The 20,388-nt window shown below is 35.3% G+C and overlaps 1 protein-coding gene across 2 annotated transcripts; it reads right to left on the bottom strand.

The window, feature by feature from the left end:
* Positions 1–18,358, bottom strand: LOC121997795 (probable serine/threonine-protein kinase SIS8). Of its 2 annotated transcripts, XM_042552426.1 has the most exons (13): positions 17,813–18,358; positions 16,590–17,027; positions 11,483–11,586; positions 9,500–10,704; positions 5,812–5,852; positions 5,177–5,245; positions 4,994–5,094; positions 3,657–3,735; positions 3,477–3,575; positions 2,118–2,186; positions 1,273–1,322; positions 1,005–1,181; positions 1–547 (listed from the first exon to the last, which is right to left on the bottom strand). In XM_042552426.1, the coding sequence occupies exons 1-13, from the start codon at positions 18,287–18,289 to the stop codon at positions 469–471; spliced, it is 2,988 nt and encodes a 995-aa protein (XP_042408360.1). In that variant the 5' UTR covers positions 18,290–18,358; the 3' UTR covers positions 1–468. The 2 variants fall into 2 exon arrangements, 1 of the variants encoding a protein (XP_042408360.1); XR_006116369.1 differs by lacking the exons at positions 1–547; positions 1,005–1,181 and having other exon boundaries at positions 2,118–2,209; positions 17,813–18,353.
* Between the last annotated feature and the right edge of the window lie 2,030 nt (positions 18,359–20,388).

The raw sequence follows: 20,388 nt of genomic DNA, 5'->3' as shown, positions 1-20,388 counted from the left end.
TATCCCCTAAGAGGAGAAGCAAACATTTTATTTATTGAGGATGTAAAAACAGGATGTGCCTTAGTGAATCCTTTTTCTTTCCTGTATCGTCCTCTTTTTTTTGTTTTCTAGAGCAGAAATAGTTACAACTTAAGCAGATGTGTACAATTTTGAGTTGGTTTCGGATTCGACTTGTGTGAATCCGAAACAAAATGGCAGACTATGTGCTGTGGTGCTATACTTGAGCACTTTTGTTAGTATGAGAGTTTCAAATGTAGCAATCTTTAACTCTTGAGCTGCACTTCGCACAGCTTCAGGATGACAAAGCATGCCTCGAAAGAACCTTTTGGTTCCAAACCTCGAAAAAATTTTCAACTTTGAACAGATTTGAGCCTACAGCTCATGAACAAGTGCACTTTGCAGCTAGTATTGCGCCCTTGCAGCTCCAGCGTGGACACAATGTAAGATGGTTTGCCCTCTGTACAAGCCTCAGTTTGAAACAACCAACTTCTGCACCTGCTTGAGAGGTGACAGAAGTCGTGAAAAAGACGGGCGCTTATTTGGATCACTGCAAGAGGAACAGCTTTCAGAGAAATATTTATAAACCCGAACAATGAAAAAACACTATAGACATCTGGCTATCCTTGCATCTCAATGGTTAACCTCTAGTACAGAAGTGTCTGGGATTTGGAGAAGTTTTTGCTTAAATGAATTGGTTTCAACTCGTGCCACTAACTTTTACATGACCATTTGTTAGGTCAGGTAGAGGGTTGGTCAAAAACGCAACACAAGCCTACTGTAATCAAACTAGCTAACTCCACCCAATTCATTAACAGACAACTATGATAAAGCCCCAACTGCATAAGGTATATCAAACCCAAGTACCCAAGTGGTGTCTAAACCGACCTAAACTAAGTGGTTTGTGCTCAAAATGAACTCTGTGATTTGATAACTAATCAAAATGAACAAGAGCTTGGTTGAAATAGAAAAGTTTTAAATGCTGTAGCACTGGTACAGGAGTATACCTTTCCCAACAATCAGTAATTATCTGTGCAACCACTGGATCAATATCATTAGGTATCTCAAGACGCCTATTTTGGAATCCCACAGCACCAACTACTTGCATCGAGTTCATTCCACTCCATGGCTTCCGTAGGGTTGCTAATTCCCATAAGATGACACCAAAGCTGTAAACATCACATCTGAGACACAGATACTTCCCATTACCAACAGGTTTACAAATAGCACCAAATATCTCCAAAATATGCATATAGATCAGAATGTCTAACTCACTTCTCATTTGATGGTTCATTCCGTAAGACCTCTGGTGCCATCCATTCCGGCTGAAAGAACAAATAGTCAGAAATTAGTGTGATGCCATTACCTAAAACTAGATCAAGTTAATACAATAATGACAATTCTGTTCTTTCTGATGGCGAGGTTATGCAAAAACTTCACACAGTTATGACATATGAAGCACCACAATACAATGCCCTAACTGTAAAAAGAATAAGATGCTACCTAAATCAAAGGACTTTTAAGTCTATAAAATTTAGCAAATCCAGTTTTCGGTATACACTGAAACCCTCAAATATCAGAACACACTAGGATTACTCAATGACAGTAGGTTTGACAATAAATTTTGTTAAAAATAGCATGCAAAAAGCTGAAGAATGATGAAATAAAACAGTGTGACCAGAAAATTGACTATTTCAAACACTAAAGTCACATGAATGTAACGTTTTGAACGGGCCCAAGTTTTGCAGAACACCATGAGGTGAATCAATATACAGTTTTCCAAATGTAAAAGGCATTTCAAGAATCCCTAAAAGCCTTCTTTTACTAGAACTCTTATTATGTCATTGCGTCACCTACACTCCAAATCCAATAGGCTTAAGTAAATTCTAAACTCACAGAGATCCACAATGCATAATTGCATACTGTTCCAACAGATCTGAGAATGAAAATTTGTTGCCAGGATTAAGATAGGTATAATACTCCAAGAATAAGTAATGTCTCTACTTGAAATTTTATGTGAGGTATACAGAAGAAGCAAATGATTATTCATTTTATTTGAGAAAATCAGTACACAATGCAAAACATGATTCTTCTTAAAAGTTGTGGAGTAAGAAATGCACCGTTCCAGATGTTGAATTTGATGACAAGAAGGTATGATGCTTCAATCTTGACAAGCCAAAATCACAAGCCTGAGACAAAATTAATTTTTCTTCTGAAATGCGAAATAGAATTGGATAAGCAAATACACTTTAATGGTCTAGATACCACAGGAAACAACACTGGCAACCAAAGCTGTTTGAACTAAATATCATATTTAATTCCAACATCATTAATGTCCAACTTTAATTTACTTATAAATCCCCAAGAGCATCTTCTTTGGATTTCAATAGAGCAAAAAGTTCAAATAAGTATTGATAGTAATGCGTTATGCGTATACTAAAAGTCACAATGGAGAGAGAAAAAACAAACACATAAATTCAATTTACTGTAACCTACTCACTGGAGAAGGGTGGGAATGAGCTGAACCATTTGAAATACAAGAATTTGTTTCCCCCTCTAGTATAACTACAGCAGTTGCGGCATCAACGCAGGGCTTATGTAATCATTCTTTAAATCAAGCAACATATGTTGAGGTTCTAGAGATCTATTATAATCACTGGCCAAACTAAAAATTTCAGTGATCATAAGATTCCCTCAAACACTAGCTTGCTAAACCACAGCATGAACTTGTTGAGACTAATTGGATGGAGTAGGATAATATCATTTGAACAAAATGGTGTTTGCTATCTTGGCTAGCATGGTAATTCATTATAATTATTCATAATAAATCCAGGACTAATATCTGATGAATAGAAAGGGTCATCAAGGGGTATACAATGAAACAACTCTATCACCCGAGTACCAACTCAACGTCATCAAGGGGTATACAAGATCAGCAACAAAGAAGTTCGAACCTATTGACAATTAACATTTTTAAAATAGATTAATAGGGTTAAATCTGACACAGAAATTAGTAAAGTCTACAAGGTTAGCCAAGTGCAACTTTGCTTGGATGCATTACCTTGTATACTAAGGACACAAGCATTGGGAAAGAAAAGAACATACATGATTAAGCACTTCTCTCATGATTGTCCATTAAAAGATAACAAAGCTGCACAGAAAATCTATTATAATTTAAAAGTTTAAACAACACGGACCATAAATATTGGAGAAGTATTTTTAGCTTTGAAGAAAGATATGCATCATGTACTGCCAGGTAGTGAACTAAAAAACAAATTATGTCAATCACCCACCACATACAAATAAAAGAGAAAACAAGAATCTCTGTGGCATCTTTTTTAAGTGTCAATAGATTCATAGCAATTGATGGACTGGTATTTGGAGACATTATAAATCCAGACAACACTGTCCAATAAGGAAGCAACAGAAGTTGATCTATTAGGAGGTACTCCTTTAGAAGGTTTTAGCTAAATGGGTACCTTGACAACCCAGTTCTTATCAACAAGAAGATTAGGAGACTTGAGATCTCTGTGCACAATAGTAGGATGGCTACTATGCAAGTAGTTCATCCCTTTGGCCTGTCAAAAGATGCAGGTTAAGCTTCAGTGGGAGATCAATATGCATAACCAAATTTAGATAACAAACAAATAAACTAGTACCACATCCAAAGCCATCTTTAGCCGTCTTTTTTCATCCAGTTGAGAATTAGGACGATGCAGCAACCTATATAAACTTCCCCTAAAAACAGAAAGAAAAAAAAAACATATTGGGACCATTCAATGATGCCATTAAACTGTGGTTATTTTCCTATACTATAATATACAATTTTTTGCTGCTGTGATCCACTTTGTGCAGTTAGTGAATGCAAATCACAGGCAAACAAAGTCTTTTCGTGTTTCAGAGATCTGATGGAATATAATGAACTTCTAATACAATTTGTAATAGAGGAAAAATCAAGAAAAAAATAACTATCATGTAAATAGTTAAAATGGAAGGACATGAAGGAGATCAAGCATTATAAAAAGCAGAGGGAGGGGCAGAAGGGAGGAACCAACTAAATCATCATCAACAACAACAAAGAGGAGTGATGTTGGAATCAAAGAGACAAATAAGTATCCATATCATATAGACATATACTTGTGTAGTTTCAATTCAAATTGTGTCAGCCTAAGTCCAACTCCCAATCGCTAACCAAGATTTATTTATAATCATGTAAAGAAACCAGTTCCAATAACACAGTCTAAGAAATTTGATTCTTTAGAAAATCATGAGATTGATTTCATTGGGATGCCATAAGAACCAATGCTTCAAATGTACAACACTTATTTTAGTATTAGTAAGTTCTAACGATGAGTCAAGAGATGCTTGTTATATTTTACAATTTGTTACTTTAAAATGTTAACTTAATCACCTTTCTAATTGTTATATACTTATATTTTGAGGTAAACAAACAAAAATTATAGATCAAAATTCATTTGGGTTGATCACTAATAATGTAGTATGGTACCCAACATGGCACATGGTCGCTATCGATGTCATTCCTACAAGAGATTGAAACTCTAACATGGAACAATGCTTTCAACTTTGTTCGTTGCTAGTTACTATCCAACCCATTTAATCAGGTTAAATAGGTTTGGCACAAGTTTGGATAAAGTAGTAGGTACATGTAACAGGCTTAGGATGAAAGAGTTGGGTAGCAAGTACTGGTGTGGGTTTGTGATGAGCATGATACTCCAATCTAACAACATATAAATACGGGAAATATTGCAATTGTCACACTCTTTTTTAGAAAATTCAGGAGGAAATGGTAGGGCAAATCAAGAAAAAGAGGATGAAAAAGCAGCAAAGATATATTAATCATCCTATGGCATTCCCAGTCTAGATGAAAGATCCGGCCCCAGAATTAGAAAAATAGACAGTATATGAGCTAGTGTGTGCATCCTGGATCATGACAGTGTATTTGTTAGGTGAACAGGTTAAACAGAAATGCACAAACCTGGGAAGAAACTCTGTCAGTATTGACAAATTTGGGGGGCGAGTCACTGCGCCCATGAAAAGAACAACATTTGGATGTCGTAACCTTGACATGATTTTAACCTATGGCAAAAAAGTGACTATATAAAAACTGAAGTTCAAAATCAAATTCCAAGTTGGTATGCAATATTTATATAGAGATTACTTCATATCTGAATTGCTCTAATGCATCGCCACAAAGATCCTGATCCAACAACTTCTTCACTGCAACCTCCTGGAAGATGACCATACAGAACAGATGAGTAAGAAAAAAGATTCTCAACAATTAGCCATCAACACAAATATGAGAATGCTTTGCTTCTAGATAAATCTAAAGATCAAAAGGTTTCATCGATACTACAAGAACACAACAATATGGTAAAACATAAAATAAATTTTCTTTTTACACAAAGGACAATTAATTTAAGAAAAAAATATCTAAATCCTTCTTCGATGGAAAAGGAAAAAAAATGGAAGATTTTCCAAAATAATCACGAACTTCCTAAATAGCACAATAGAACAAAACGCTACCATTTTCTTTCCCTGAAACATTAAAACATTGCATATAAATTTAAAATTAACTGGAAAGAAATATTAAACAACCATACATGCCCAGGAGCTTCTATTACACATGGAAACTCCTGATAAAAAAAAATTCCAACATTCACAAAACAAACAAATACAGCATAGAATTTTTCATCTGTAATTATAATATTTTAAAACCACTATCCCTCTACTTCATGATCATTCATACACAAACGACTAACAAGAAAAAGATAGATATCCTAGATTGAAACTTACAGTGCCATTCCAGTCTGCACGATAAACCTCCCCATATGAACCTGGAAAAGGAGTTTGAATTAGTCAAGTAGATTATCTATCACAGAATTAAGCAAAACGAAACTGAACTTCCATATAGTTTCTAAAGTAGACTTCCTAAAATATACTCAAAGAGGAATCAAAATCAAGACTTTCACATTGAATCAGATGAGTAGATGTATGACTGAAGTTTGAAACAGTCAAGCAAAAGATGTATGATAGGAGTGTGCACTATATAACTGAACCTCAATATAATTTTTAGATTAGCCTACCTGAAAGATACTCCCTCAAGGAAAAATTGAAATCACGATTTTCACATTGAAAAAGTTTCAACACCAAACTAGAAAGTAGAAACAAGGATATCATTCACAAGAGACAAGAGAAGAAAATGAATTTTAATGTAAGCTGCAAACTTAATCAATGATTTTACTTTCTCTTCATTTTATTTTGTTTTTTTAATATGTACCAAAACCAAAGAGCAATGGAGACATTTATAGAATGGCTAAAGTGAGAGAAAGAAAGACAAGAGATCTTATTCAAATAAAATGTATTAAAGATGAATGTAATAGAGTACTAGTAAATGATGGAGAAATAAAAGAGCGATTTTCATCAACTTTTTAATAAAGGTTTAGGTGACTAACTTGAAGGTAATTTAAGTAGGTCAAATGAGTATAGACATTTAAATTTTTATGATATAATTCAAATTTCAGAAGTAGAATAAACTTTAAATGAGATGCACAATGGAAAAGTCGTTGGACCAGATGATATTCCGATGATATTTCGATAGAGGTATAGAAATTCCTAGGGAAATAAGGTATTGAATGGCTTACAAAATTATTTAACATGATATTGAAAATGAAAAAAATGTCTAATCAATGGAGGTAAATACTCTAGTTCCTTTATATAAAAATAAGGGAGACGTACAAAATTATGCAAACTATAGGGGTATTAAACTAATGAGTCATACCATAAAATTTTGGGACAAAGTAATAGAAAAAAGATTAAGGAATGAGACCACAGTGACCGAAAACCAATTTGGGTTTATGCTTGGAAAGTTGACAATAGAAGCTATACATCTTTTTAAACAACTAATTGAAAAATATTGAGAGCAAAAATAAGATGTACACATAACATTCATTGACTTAGAAAAAATTTATGATAGAGTCGCAAGAGAAATTATATGGAGAATTCTAGAAAAGAGAGATATTAGCGTAACATGTTGGAGTAATCTCTGTGACCCTAGGTTTAGATGTTTTGAGCAAAAATTTAAGTTAGGTTATTTGTTGTATTTGATATGCGTTGTGAATATGCAGAATGCAAGTACAACAAGGAAAGTCCAAGTGGGATCTTGACAAAGTCCAAGGGTGAGTCTTAGCGGTGTAAGTCTAAGTATGTAGTCTTGGCAACGTAAGTCCAAGTGTGATCTTGGCAAAGGAGAAGTCAAAGTGTGACTTGGTGAGGATGAAGTTCCGGAGGTGAGGAGCCTCTTGATAATAGAAGATCCGATAACAAGGACAAGGTCGATGGAAGCTCTTGAAGGCAAGACATGAAGGATGAGTTGGCATCTAAGGGACACAAGGCTGATGGAGGAGACTAGAAGGCAAGGTTGAGAGTTGTACAGGCGAGGACAAGTGCATGAGTGATTATACTCAGGGTAAAACCCTAATGTTGGGGTTTACCAATCGACTGGGGTCTGTCTCAGTCGATTGGAGGGGTCTATCTCAGTCGATTGGTAGGGCCCAGTCGACTGGGAGCGAACAGAATGCTTCTATTCGCTCAACCCATGTAAAGCAGTCGACTGGTCATGGCATCACTTGACTAGTATCGAGTCGTTGGCATGTAACTTTCGAATTCCACACGAGGCCAGTCGACTGGTAGTGGGAAAACAACTTTGTGTTTTCCTCCCGAGCCCTATTCAATAGAGCTCGGGGTGGCTGGCCTTGGTGACAATAATAGACTTGGTTAAACCCTATTAGAGTCTCCAAAGCTCTCAGTGTAATCCTTGTGTGTGATCAAGAGATTATGGCGAGGTTTCTCCATCGAGAAGGTGGATCAAGCTAGACAGAGTTTCGGGGATTAATCCATCGACGGATTGAGGGATCGTCCACCTTACGAATAGCCATGGAGTAGAAGTCTTAATCGCTGAACTACGTAAATCAACGTGTTAAAGGTTTGATTGTTTTGTTTATTGCCTCTAGGTTTTAGTTTTCCTTTGTTTGTTTTGGTATTCCGCTGCACTAACAAACATAGGAAGCAATCGAAGTGGGTGATCAGCTATTCACCCCCTCTAACCGGGCATCAGGGTCCCAACATAACATATATTAAACTAATTAAGGATATGTACGAGGATGTAACGACCAGAGTAAAGACTTTGAAGTATTTCCAATAAAGATAGGGTTACATCAAAGATCAACTCTAAGTTTCTATCTTTTTACACTAATCATTGACGAACTCACTACACACATTCAAGACACAATATCGTGGTGCATGTTGTTTGCAAATGATATTGTTTTGACAGATGAAACACGTGAAGGAGTAAATGCTAAACTAGAATCTAGGTGGGAAATACTAGAAGGAAAAAGTTTTAGGCTTAGTAGAATAAAAACAAAATATATGGAATTTAAGTTTAGCAATATTAGACATAATGAGTTGCCCGGAACCGAGAGCTTTAAATATTTGACGGAAAGATTGAGAGAGATGTCTTACATAGAATACAAGTAGGATGGTTGAAATGGAGGAGAGCGTCGAGTGTTTTATGTAACCGTAAAGTACCTCTAAAACTTAAAAGAAAGTTCTATAAAACCGCAGTTAGATCTGCTATATTATATGGAGTTGAATATTGCTATGACTCGAGCACATAAATAGAAGATGAGAATTGCAGAGATGAGGATTTTAAGGCGGATGTGTGGACACACGAGGATAGACAGAATAAGGAATGAGAGCATTAAAGAGAAAGTCGAAGTTGCATCTATTGAGGGAAAACTCTGAGAGACACGTTTAAGATGGTACGGGCATGTACTTAGACGACCAATAAATGCACAATTAGGCGATGTGAAACTATGACAAACACACATATCAAATGAGAAAGAGGAAGACCAAAAAAGACTTGGTTAGCAACAATAAAACAAGATAAAATTTATTTAAATATAAATGATGATATAGTAGGAGATAGAGCGCAATGGCGTAAAAGGATTCATATAGTTGACCCCACCTAGTGGGATACGGCTTGACTGTTGTTGTACCAAACAAAAAGAAAAGACAAAAGGAAATACGCGAGGTGAGGGGGGCCGGGGGAAAAGCCTGAACCCCATGTAACTTAGCCCTTCAATACAGTATGGTGGAGAATTATTATATAAACAGTTTGACACATTATCATTTATGCGCAAAATGCAAAGGTTTCTTATATGTACTGATCATGGTTTATAAAAGCTGCCAAGGCATTATAAAGTGCATTGTGCAGCAAAGTATAAATGAAAATGTGATCTAGAACTAACAATAGGTTGGCAAGTCTGAAAAGCAATGGCAATCTACACAGTATACATTCTAAGAAGTACAAATCAGAGAAGCATACATCTTCTGTTCGATTCATTTTCAGGATGAATTCAAAAGCAGATAAGAAATATGTATTAGATTGAAAACTTGAACAAGTAAATTCATTTATTAGACCAACCTAGACCAATTCGCTCTCCAATCTGAAGATCTTCCCAATGTATCTCCCATTCAGAAACAGCATCAAGAATTTTGCTTGATTTTTCATTGTCAGATGCAGCTAGTGCATGGAGATTACTTTTTTGTTTAAACATGGAATCCTTTGCACTCTCTTGACAATCTTCGAAAGGAACTTTTTGATGCCCATCAGGAGCAGAATCTCTTCCTAAATTTTCCTTATAGTAATGTACACCAGATGATTCAACAATTCTTGAACCTCCTTTATTGATTGATTCAACCACATCTGGCGCAGGAGATGTGTCAACTTCTTTCATGAAAGAAGTTTTTGATGTAACCAGATTATCCAGAATTGGATCATTGTATTTAGTCCATGAATTATCAGGCAAACTCCCATTCACCTGAAAATTAGGTATTGTGAGCCAGTCATTTTTCATAGCTAAAGATGAAGACATTCTTGTACTGGATACGTCTTCCCCCATATTGTGTACTGATTCCTCCGCAACATTTTCATTATGTTCGGCCTTGTCAGAATTATTTGAACATTCTTCTATTAACACAGGTGAAATGGAAGACTGGATATTTGAAGTTGTATTCATCCCAGTTAACTCTAGTCCAATTCTTCCTCCTGTTGCCTTGATATCCATGTTATGAGCCTGTTCAACCAAATTTAGTGAAGAATTTAAATCAGAAAACAGATCTGGAGGAGGTGACGCACCACTTTCCAGTAAAACAGCATGCAACTTCTGAGCAAATTCTGGGTTCTTTGCTGCAGTGACAACATACTTGGAAACATCATTAACTTTCATCTGTCGAGAAGAAGAAATAACTTCTGTAGGTTTAGATGTGTCCAATTGAGGTCTACTCAGAAAAGAACAGAAACTTCCAGGTTCTATATCACTCCCTGCAATTTGACTGTTCACAATCAAATCATCAACATCATCATGTCTATTAATTAAAATTGATCTTTCTTCCAGCTGTAATCCAGTATATCCTGATGGTAAGCTGTTATCTAAATCTCTTTCAAATATATCACTTTTTCTCTCAAATTGAGGATCCACTTTATTAAGGACCAAGCATAAATCCTGGACAGTCTGTTCAATGGTCTCTGGGCCTAGTAGAAAGTTTATAGAATTTTCCATATGAGTGCTGGGATTCTCAGTGGGAATCAATGTACCTGGAGCTCCCATAAGATCAACAATGTATTCACTGTGAGAGGTGAAGAAATCTTGTCAGTTTCCTTTCTGAATTATGCTGAACTAAATCTTTATTTGAATGATGACAATGATATGATTAACAATTCAATTAATGATTATTACACGAAGTAAGAAGATATAGAAACCAAATGAGATCAAGTGCCACAGGCATTTTGTCAGACAAAAAACAGAATTTGCAATGTATCTTCAGGCTCATCATATAATAAGATTACAATATAAGAGTTGAACATTAAGTAAAACACTATCTATACAAATCTTTCCTGTCAAAATGAGACCTGATCCGTTGGTGTCATTGCTGATACTAATCAGCACTGAAATAACATAACATTAAAGAATACAACAATAATTCAGAAGAGGCCACAATATGTAAGACTGAAGTTCCTTCAACTATAACTCTTTGGTTTGGACAGAAGGATTTTGATATCCAGCAACTTTTTTCCTAAGAATTGGAAAAGGCCAAGAATAGAGAAAAGCCTAACATTCCAGTATTAGTAAGTAAATTTCAAGATTTATCACAAGAATTGCACATCATCCAGAATACATGTTAGCACATCAAACATTCAAAAACTACCTCAGCAGAAAAGATGAAAAAAGATATCTCAAGTACCACCAATATTTTTTTTTTCATGCTAACTACAATGTTTAGTTCAGAATGACATGATGAATAACAAATGAGAAAGCAAGCAGAAAGGCCAATTGAGCCAAGATTACTTATTAAATTGTATGAATCACAAGATAAGAAGAACGTAAAATAAAGTATAAAAAACCACCTTCCATAATCAACTTTAATGAAGTTCACAGCTCCTTCATCTGTACCAGCATAGCAACTACCTTTTACAAGTTTACATGGCAGGTTTATCCTATCAGCTAGAACCTGCAAAGTGAAAAATAATAATAATAATAATAATAATAAACATGTCTTAGCACTCATTGTTTTAGGGCACTATCAGGTGAATATTATATTCTTATAAAGTACAATGCAAGTTCTCATGCAACAAACCAAGTAACCCCACAAATTGGGGATTGAAACAACACTTCCTATGTAACATTGTCTAACAGAAACAATTTATAGCTTATGTTAGTATTTAACCAATTCATGCAATAATGTATGTTTGAAATGTAAAAGGACTACCTACTCCAAATTCAGGGCAAAATAATATGGCATGAACTGATGTAGTGATGTGTTTCTGTTAATATTTAACCAATCTAATGTCTTTATGAAATGTAAATGTGCTACCTACTCCAAATTCTGCACCAATAATAAGATGCACGATCATTAGCGTAGAGCCATATGTATTCAACAAAATCCTAGGGTTGGAATGGGACTTGTAATCATTTCGTTATTACAACTATCATAAGATTTCTCTGATTCATCTTATACAATATAATGCATAGAATGATAGGAAGATTCGCCAGTTCTTGCAAATATATTTGTGTAATTTGCAGAAATTAAAGCCACATACTTTTGTGTGCAACCTCTCAGGTTCCCTAGTATGATAAATTCTTTAATTGTATCAGAAGAAGTAATGTGAAATTAAGGGTGACACATGGACATATTAGAATCATAGTTCCAAGTACAATCTGTGAGAAAATTAGTTTTTTCTTCAAAATATATGGGAGAATACTAGAATAATTATAGAAGTAAAGACCTGACCCTTTCAAACATCTAACATCTATGGGATAAAAAATCACCAAAATTGAAAACGTGGTATCAGAATAGCAAATTCTATGTTTGAATCCTGCTAATTGCTATTGTCAGTAGATAAAAAGAATATATAAATACCCTTAGTCAAGGCAATCCTTTGTGAGAGTTACGATCCACACATAAGACATATTGAGACTAAAATTCAAAAGCGCTTGGATTTTTTTTCTTACAGTAAGCTTTTGGGATAACTAAACAATCAAATTTAATAGAGAAAATAGCTTGTTGCTATCCACACACAGCATACAAAGGTAAATGGTGAACAACAAACAGAGGTGGCAGATATTAAATCAAAATTAAATAGACTAAACCAACATTCAAATACTATCTAAGCGCAGAAAACTTGTATTGTCAAGAGATTGTTATCGCAAGTATGCCAAGCTATACAGATCAGTAGCATGCCATACAACAACAACAACGACAACCAAACCTTTTCCCACTAGGTGGGGTCGGCTGTATGAATCCTTTTACGCCATTGAGCTCTATCTCCTATTATATCATCATTTATATTTAAATAAATTTTATCTTGTTTTATTGTTGCTAACCAAGTCTTTTGGTCTTCCTCTTCCTCTTTTGATATGTGTGTCTATCATAGTTTCACATCGCCTAACTAGAGCATTTATTGGTCGTCTAAGTACATACTCGTATAATCTTAAACGTATCTCTTGGAGTTTTCCCTCGATAGATACAACTCCGACTTTTCTTTCTAATACTCTCATTTATTATTCTGTCCATTCTCGTATGTCCACACATCCACCTTAACATTCTCATCTCTGCAACTCTCATCTTCTGCTTATGTGCTCGAGTCATAGCCCAACATTCAGCTCCATATAACATAGCAGGTCTAACTGCGATTTTATAGAACTTACCTTTAAGTTTAAGAGGTACTTTACGTTCACATAAAACACCCGACGCTCCCCTCCATTTCACCCATCCTGCTTGTATTCTATGTAAGACGTCTCTCTCAATCCCTCCATCATTTTGTAAAAATGATCCTAAATATTTAAATCTCTCGGTTCCAGGCAACTCGTCCTCTCCTATCTTAACAATTGTTTCATTACTTCTAATATTGCTAAATTTAAATTCCATATATTCTGTCTTTAATCTACTAAGCTTAAAACCTTTCCCTTCTAGTGTTTCCCTCCAAGATTCTAGCTTAGCATTTACTCCTTCACGTGTCTCATCTACTAAAATAATATCATCTGCAAACAACATGCACCACGTGCATGTCTTGAATGTGCGCAGTGAGTTCGTCCATAATTAGTGTAAAAAGATAGGGACTTAGGGCTGATCCTTGATGTAACCCTATCTTTATTGGAAATGCTTCAGTTACTCCGCCTGAAGTCTTTACTCTGGTCGTTACATCCTCATACATATCCTTAATTAGTTCAATATATGTTACGCTAACACCTCTCTTTTCTAAAATTCTCCATATAAGTTCTCTTAGGACTCTATCATAAGTTTTTTCTAAGTCAATGAATACCATGTGTAGATCTTGTTTTTGCTCCCGATATTTTTCAATTAATTGTCTAAGGAGATGTATAGCTTCTATTGTCGACCTTCTAGGCATGAACCCAAATTGATTTTCTGTCACTGTGGTCTCCTTCCTTAATCTTTTTTCTATTACTTTTTCCCAAAGTTTCATAGTATGACTCATTAGTTTAATATCCCTATAGTTTGCATAATTTTGTATGTCTCCCTTGTTCTTATATAAGGGAACTAGAGTACTTATCCTCCATTGATCAGACATTCTTTTCGTTTTCAATATCATGTTAAATAATTTTGTAAGTCATTCAATACCTTGTTTCCCTAAGCACTTCCATACCTCTATCGGAATATCATCTGATCCAATGGCTTTTCCATCAGGTTACATGTTTGTTTTTAAGAAGTTCAAATTAAAATTAAAATTTCTACGCTCATTTGACCTAATTAAATTACCTAAGTTAAGTTGGTCACCTAAACCTTCATTAAAAAGTTGATGAAAATACCTCTTCCACCGCTCTTTTATTTTTCCATCATTTACTAATACCCTATTACATTCATCTTTAATACATTTTATTTGGCTAAGATCTCTTGTTTTCCTTTCTTTTACTTTAGCTATTCTATAAATGTCTCTTTCCCCTTCTTTTGTATCCAATTTTTGATATAACCGTTCAAAAGTTTCATTTTTTACTTCACTCACTACTTTCTTAGCTTCTTTCTTGGCTATTGTATATTTTTTTAAGTTTTCCTCATTCTTACAAATATATAATTCCTTATAAGCTATTCATTTTTCCTTCACTTTCTCTTATACTTTCTCATTCCACCACCAAGATTCTTTACTTAGTGGTGCATGTCCCTTTGACTCACCGAGTACACTCTTAGCTACTATTTTCAACTTTGATACCATCTTATCCCATGTTGTATTAGAGTCATCGTATATTTCACCTAATGCTTGTACTTCTACCTTCTCCTTAAATATATTTTGTTTCTCATCCTTTAACTTCCACCACTTAATTCTAGGAATTGTATATAGTTTCTTTCTATTGATACTATGTTTGAGGCGTATATCTAACACAACTACCCTATGTTGGGTAGTTAAGCTTTCTCCAGGGATGACTTTGCAATCTTTACAAATCTTTTTATCCTTCTTCCTAACCATAAGAAAGTCAATTTGCGATTTATTATTCCCACTTTTGAATGTGACTAAGTGTTCTTCTCTTTTCTTAAAAAACGTATTAGCTAATATAAGGTCATATGCTATCACAAAATCTAATATAGTTTTCCCTTCCTCATTCCTCGTTCCAAACTCATAACTCCCATGTACTCTCTCATGTTCTTCATTTTTCACTCCGACATGCCCATTTAGATCACCTCCTATTAAAATCATTTCACTTGGTGGAATATTTTGTAATATTTCATCTAAGTCCTCCCAAAATCTTGATTTGGTAGCTTCATCTAATCCTACTTGTGGTGCATATACGCTAATTATGTTCATAGTTTCTTTCGCCACTATTATCTTAAGGGCTATATTCTATCCCCTTTTCTAACTACTCCTACAACTTCATCCTTTAACAAATTATCTACAATGATACCTACTCCATTTCTTGCTTTACTCTTTCCAGTGTACCATAACTTAAAACCCGAGTTCTCTATCATCTTTGCCTTCTCGCCTATCCATTTTGTCTTTTGTACACACAAAATACTAATTTTTCTCCTAATCATCATATTTACTACCTCCATTGATTTACAGTGAGAGTTCCTATATTCCATGTTCCAAATCTTAGATTATTAGTTTTCCTATCATATTTGTTCTTATCTAACCTATGGTGTGAGAACTTTTGCCTATTTAACATTTGTTCTTATCTAACCTATGGTGTGAGAACTTTTGCCTATTTAACACTATACCCAAGTTCTCATGGAGATGTAACGGTCCTTGCTGAGACGTTACAGTCGGACCCTGTAACGCGAACTCTTGCATATTTATCACTACACCCGAGTTCTGGAGATGTAGCGGTCCTTGCCGAGACGTTACAGTCGGACCCTGCAATGCGTTCCTTCCGGGGAACAACCTAGCATTAGCACAATAGTTTAATGGATTCATTCATTGAATATTTGTCATAGTTTGACGCTGGCTGGCAACCTAACGCAACCCTCCTCCTTTATCCGGGCTTGGGACCGGCCATGACCGGTCATCATGGGCGGAGTTAAAAATAAAAATAAACAATATCGGCGATATTATGATGTCTGGCTCAAATAATATGAACCATCAATAATTTGATACAGCAGCAGGCTAATGTAAATTATAATGGCAATGATCTAGTTGACTAGCTTCTTATGTACCAAAAAAAGGCCTATAAGAAAACTAATTCTATATTCATAAAATTAGACTGTATTTACCCACCAGTGCATGACTCTCGAGTCGAGATTAGCCAAAACCATTGACACGACAATATGATGCTCAAAAGACAAAAAACTAGTTGTTAATGTTTATGGATCACAAAAAGAACTAGTATAATAAAGAAAATAGTCAAGCATCTACTTAATTGACGAGATGTGTAAAAGCAGTATGGATGATACAATTAAATGTTCACAAAATTGCCTGGATTTATGTGATAAATAGATGAAAAACACAAAGCCTAACATTAGTTTGATGGTATTCAATTTATGTTAACCCAAAGTAGTATATAAACAACCTTAAAGAGCAAGGCTCTGTGACGTGACAATCCAATCTCAAGTGAGCCAAGAGGAAGAACAATAGTGTTCAAAGAATTCTGCAATTCACAGCTCCTGAGTGTCCACTTTCTTTGTATATCATTAGTATCATCAACTGGACCACCCATATTGCAAACAACAAGATCTGCAATCTTTTGGACCAACCCACTAGCCAGTAGACCATGCTCTTCTGGTTTGCTTTCCATAAGAATAGAGACTGCTTGCTTCTCAAGTTGTTGAAGTGTATAGTCAGATGTCCGGTTCACAAGAATGACTTCATAATCAATTTTATCTGAAATAGATATTGCTTGGAGATCCACCAGAGATGGCATCTTTTCAACAATGTTGGCACTTGAGAACCCATATACTTCATAGAAACCATCCAAGAGCTTTTCATCATAGTTCACAACTTTAAAACTCTGTACATGAACAATCGAGAATGATTATTAACCAAAGTATGACAGAAAATGAAAGGAACAATAAAAAAATGAGACATGTCAACTTAATGTTGAATAGGCATACTTGAGAGTGCTTTAAAATATACTGATATCCACTGAGAAAGTTATCAAATTATATGAATATAAAACATGAAAGACAGTAAGGTAAAGAGCAATTATGTGTTCAATCTACAAAAGAATCTACAGATGCTCAAGAAGGTAGGTTTAGCAATTACATGATGTTCAAAAAATAGGAAATCTGTGATGTTAAAGAAATCAAAACCATTTATAGTTTAGGAAGGGATTTCTATTGATAAAAATGAAGAATCCACTTCAACCATGCACTCTTATGCACAGCCATAAATAGCATTGAAATCACACTCTGAAACGGTAAACAATTAGCTAGACTTTTAGGATTATAATCAGTTAATCACTAATAGTATAAGAAACTATCACAATCACATTACTACAAGAAAAAGTTCAGGGTCATACGTATGACTCAAACGTTAAGATCTATATAGGTATCTCCTCCATGATGCAAGTATCACCATTTAAAAATTATTTTTTGATCATCCTATCAATTATAAACATAAATTACCTCCTCTATAGTGCAGTGGAGATTTAGGTATGCTGCGTAATGTATTAAGCAAATAGAAATTCGCTTAAAAAAAGACTAATTTATGAAAGGGCGACTAAAATCCCGAACAAAGAACTAAAAATCAAATCAAGCGGATCCCAACAGCGAAAAAAATCCAATTTAGACTTACCCAATATCTCAGCGAGAGGAACTCCATGGAGCTGTAATCATCAGCACCAACACCCACAACAGCTCCAGCAGTAGCTCCAACCCCTGACGGGCACCCCATGCTCATTCGCTTGGCAGCCTTGATCTGCACGGAGTCCGCGTCCTCCAGCCCATCGGGATCAGAGGTACTGATCGCCAGCGCCAGCTGCACCTGGTACTCCTCCTCGAACAAGCTATAGTCGGGTCCCGCGATCGCCGCCCCATCGGATCGCGATCCCTCCCTGGATTCAACTGCCTCCGCCGGTGCCACGTCCTGTGCCCTTGCTCTCGAACTCGACGCGGACGTCGGAGAGGGATTCCTCCTGGCCTCACCACCAAGCCGCTGATGCTGATGAGGATGCGGGTGGTGGGGGGGTTGATGGTCAACTCCTCCGCTACTGCTTCCGCCGCCGCCACCGCCGATGTGGAGCTTCCTTAGGAGATGCTTCATCCTCGACATTGACCATCAGATCCCAAGTCCTCCCGTCTCCCTTTCGATCTATCGATCTTCACCTTTTCTAATTTTAATTATTTCGTACTACTTAAAATCAATAATTTATCTTGATCCGACCCTGGCATTGGCGTTGCGTCGTAGTGCTACTAGGTCTTCATAAACACCCGAAAACTACCAGCCTTCTCATTCGCTATCCTGAAGTCCCACAGTGAACCCCACCTAAGAAAACCGCTACCCAGCACGTTTTTTTTTTTTTTAACAAAAACATTGGCGGTCATCTAGCGATCTACCAAACTTACCTCCATCCTTTCCGACTGCTCTCTCAACGCCACGTTTCTTTCGTTCAAAGGTAAGTGTGCGGGTGTACAGAAAATGATTGAGGATTCCCGAACGCCCAACTTGTTCGCCAATAACCGTCCTCTCCATGCAATCAGCTTGTAGGCGAAGGAAAACAAATAAACAAATAAGATGACGACGAAGACTTCCGGTCTGGGTTTGGTATGCCACGTGTAACATTTGGATAGGTTGGCATGAGGGACCCGGCCATGGCTTCGTTTGTTTATTTGCTAATTTATAAGGGCTGGAATATTTAAATATCTCATCTACGTAAGTAGATATTATAAAGGAGATTTAAAACTATCGGATTTTTTTTATTTTTTAATAAAATAAAATTAAAAAATTATATTTAATGATAAAATTTAAATTATTTAAAAATGTGATATTTAATAGATGATCCTATAAATATTTTATTTATAGAATATTTAATTATAGAATTTAGAATATTTAACGAATAAGCCCGTGGACTATCTTATTGGCTGAATTTGTAGGCAACATGACATCTTCTTAACCGATTCTTGTTGTACTTGACCGATGGCCTCCAATTCTCAAATCATGAAATAGATATAAAATATTTATTTCTTTCATGTTGATCCTAAGATAGGTTAATGGAAACACTGAGAATGAACGTATTCATTTTTTATCATCATGAAATAGATATAAAATGGGTAGAATTAGAAGGTGTGATGCAACTAAATGCGAGCAAAATACAAAATAAATAGGGTAAAAATAAATTTAGAAAAGGCATCCCGAACATTTTTTTTATTTAAAAAAAAAACAAAATAACATCTAATATATTTCCCAATCCAGAAAGTAATTTTATTTCAATATTATTAAAATAGTTATTACAATTTAGAACAACATTGGTCCGATTTAACCCTCTTATGTCACAGTCGAATCCATTAAGCACGAATATTGATTGCCGATGAAGCTGTGAAAATATCTTCTTATGATAGCTTTTTTTGATTTCCTAATTTACTCTGTTTTTTAAAATGGTGCGAGTCTGTGAGACATGATAAATTTCACTTTTTATAGAACATGAGTCTGATTTAATTAAAATTATAATATATGTAATATTATTATATCAAAATATTTTTTATTAACTTAGGTGGTATTTGACTCTCTCCTAGGAATCAGAATGGAACGGATATCATAGTATTATGGAATGAGAATCGGTATGAGCTTGAGTATCATTCTTAAAAATAATATTTAATTAGTTGAATATTTTCAATCGGAATGAACTTAAATTTCTTTTTTTACCCTTAGAAGAAAATAAGAGAAAAAATTAGATGTGAGAGAAAGTTGAATGTGAGCGAAAATATGATGAGAGAGAAAATGTGATAAGAGAGAAAGTTTGATAGGAAAAATGAAGAGCGAGAAAGTATGATAAGAGAAAAAAAAAAGGAGAGAGGGTGTAATGGGAGAAAGAAAGTGTGATGAGAGAGAAAGTGTGATGGGAAAAAAAAAGAAAGGGAGTGTGATGAGAAAAGATAAAGAGAGATTGAGGAGAGAAAAAGTATGATGAGAAACAAAGTGTAATGGGAAAAATGAAGAAAGAGAAATGTGATGAGAGAATGAGGAGAGGGTGTGTGATGAGAGAGAATGGAAAGAGGGAAAGTGTGATGAGAGATAATGAAGAGAGGGAAAGTGTGATGAGAGAGAATGAAGAGAGGGAAAGTGTGATGAGAGAAAATGAGGAGAGAGAGTGTAATTGGAGAAAGTAGGGATGTAAATGAACCAAGCCGCTCATGAGTTATTCGAAACTCGAT

Source organism: Zingiber officinale, chromosome 6A, assembly GCF_018446385.1.
Source record: "Zingiber officinale cultivar Zhangliang chromosome 6A, Zo_v1.1, whole genome shotgun sequence".
NCBI lineage: Eukaryota > Viridiplantae > Streptophyta > Magnoliopsida > Zingiberales > Zingiberaceae > Zingiber > Zingiber officinale.
This window is presented reverse-complemented; position numbering and strand designations above follow the sequence as displayed.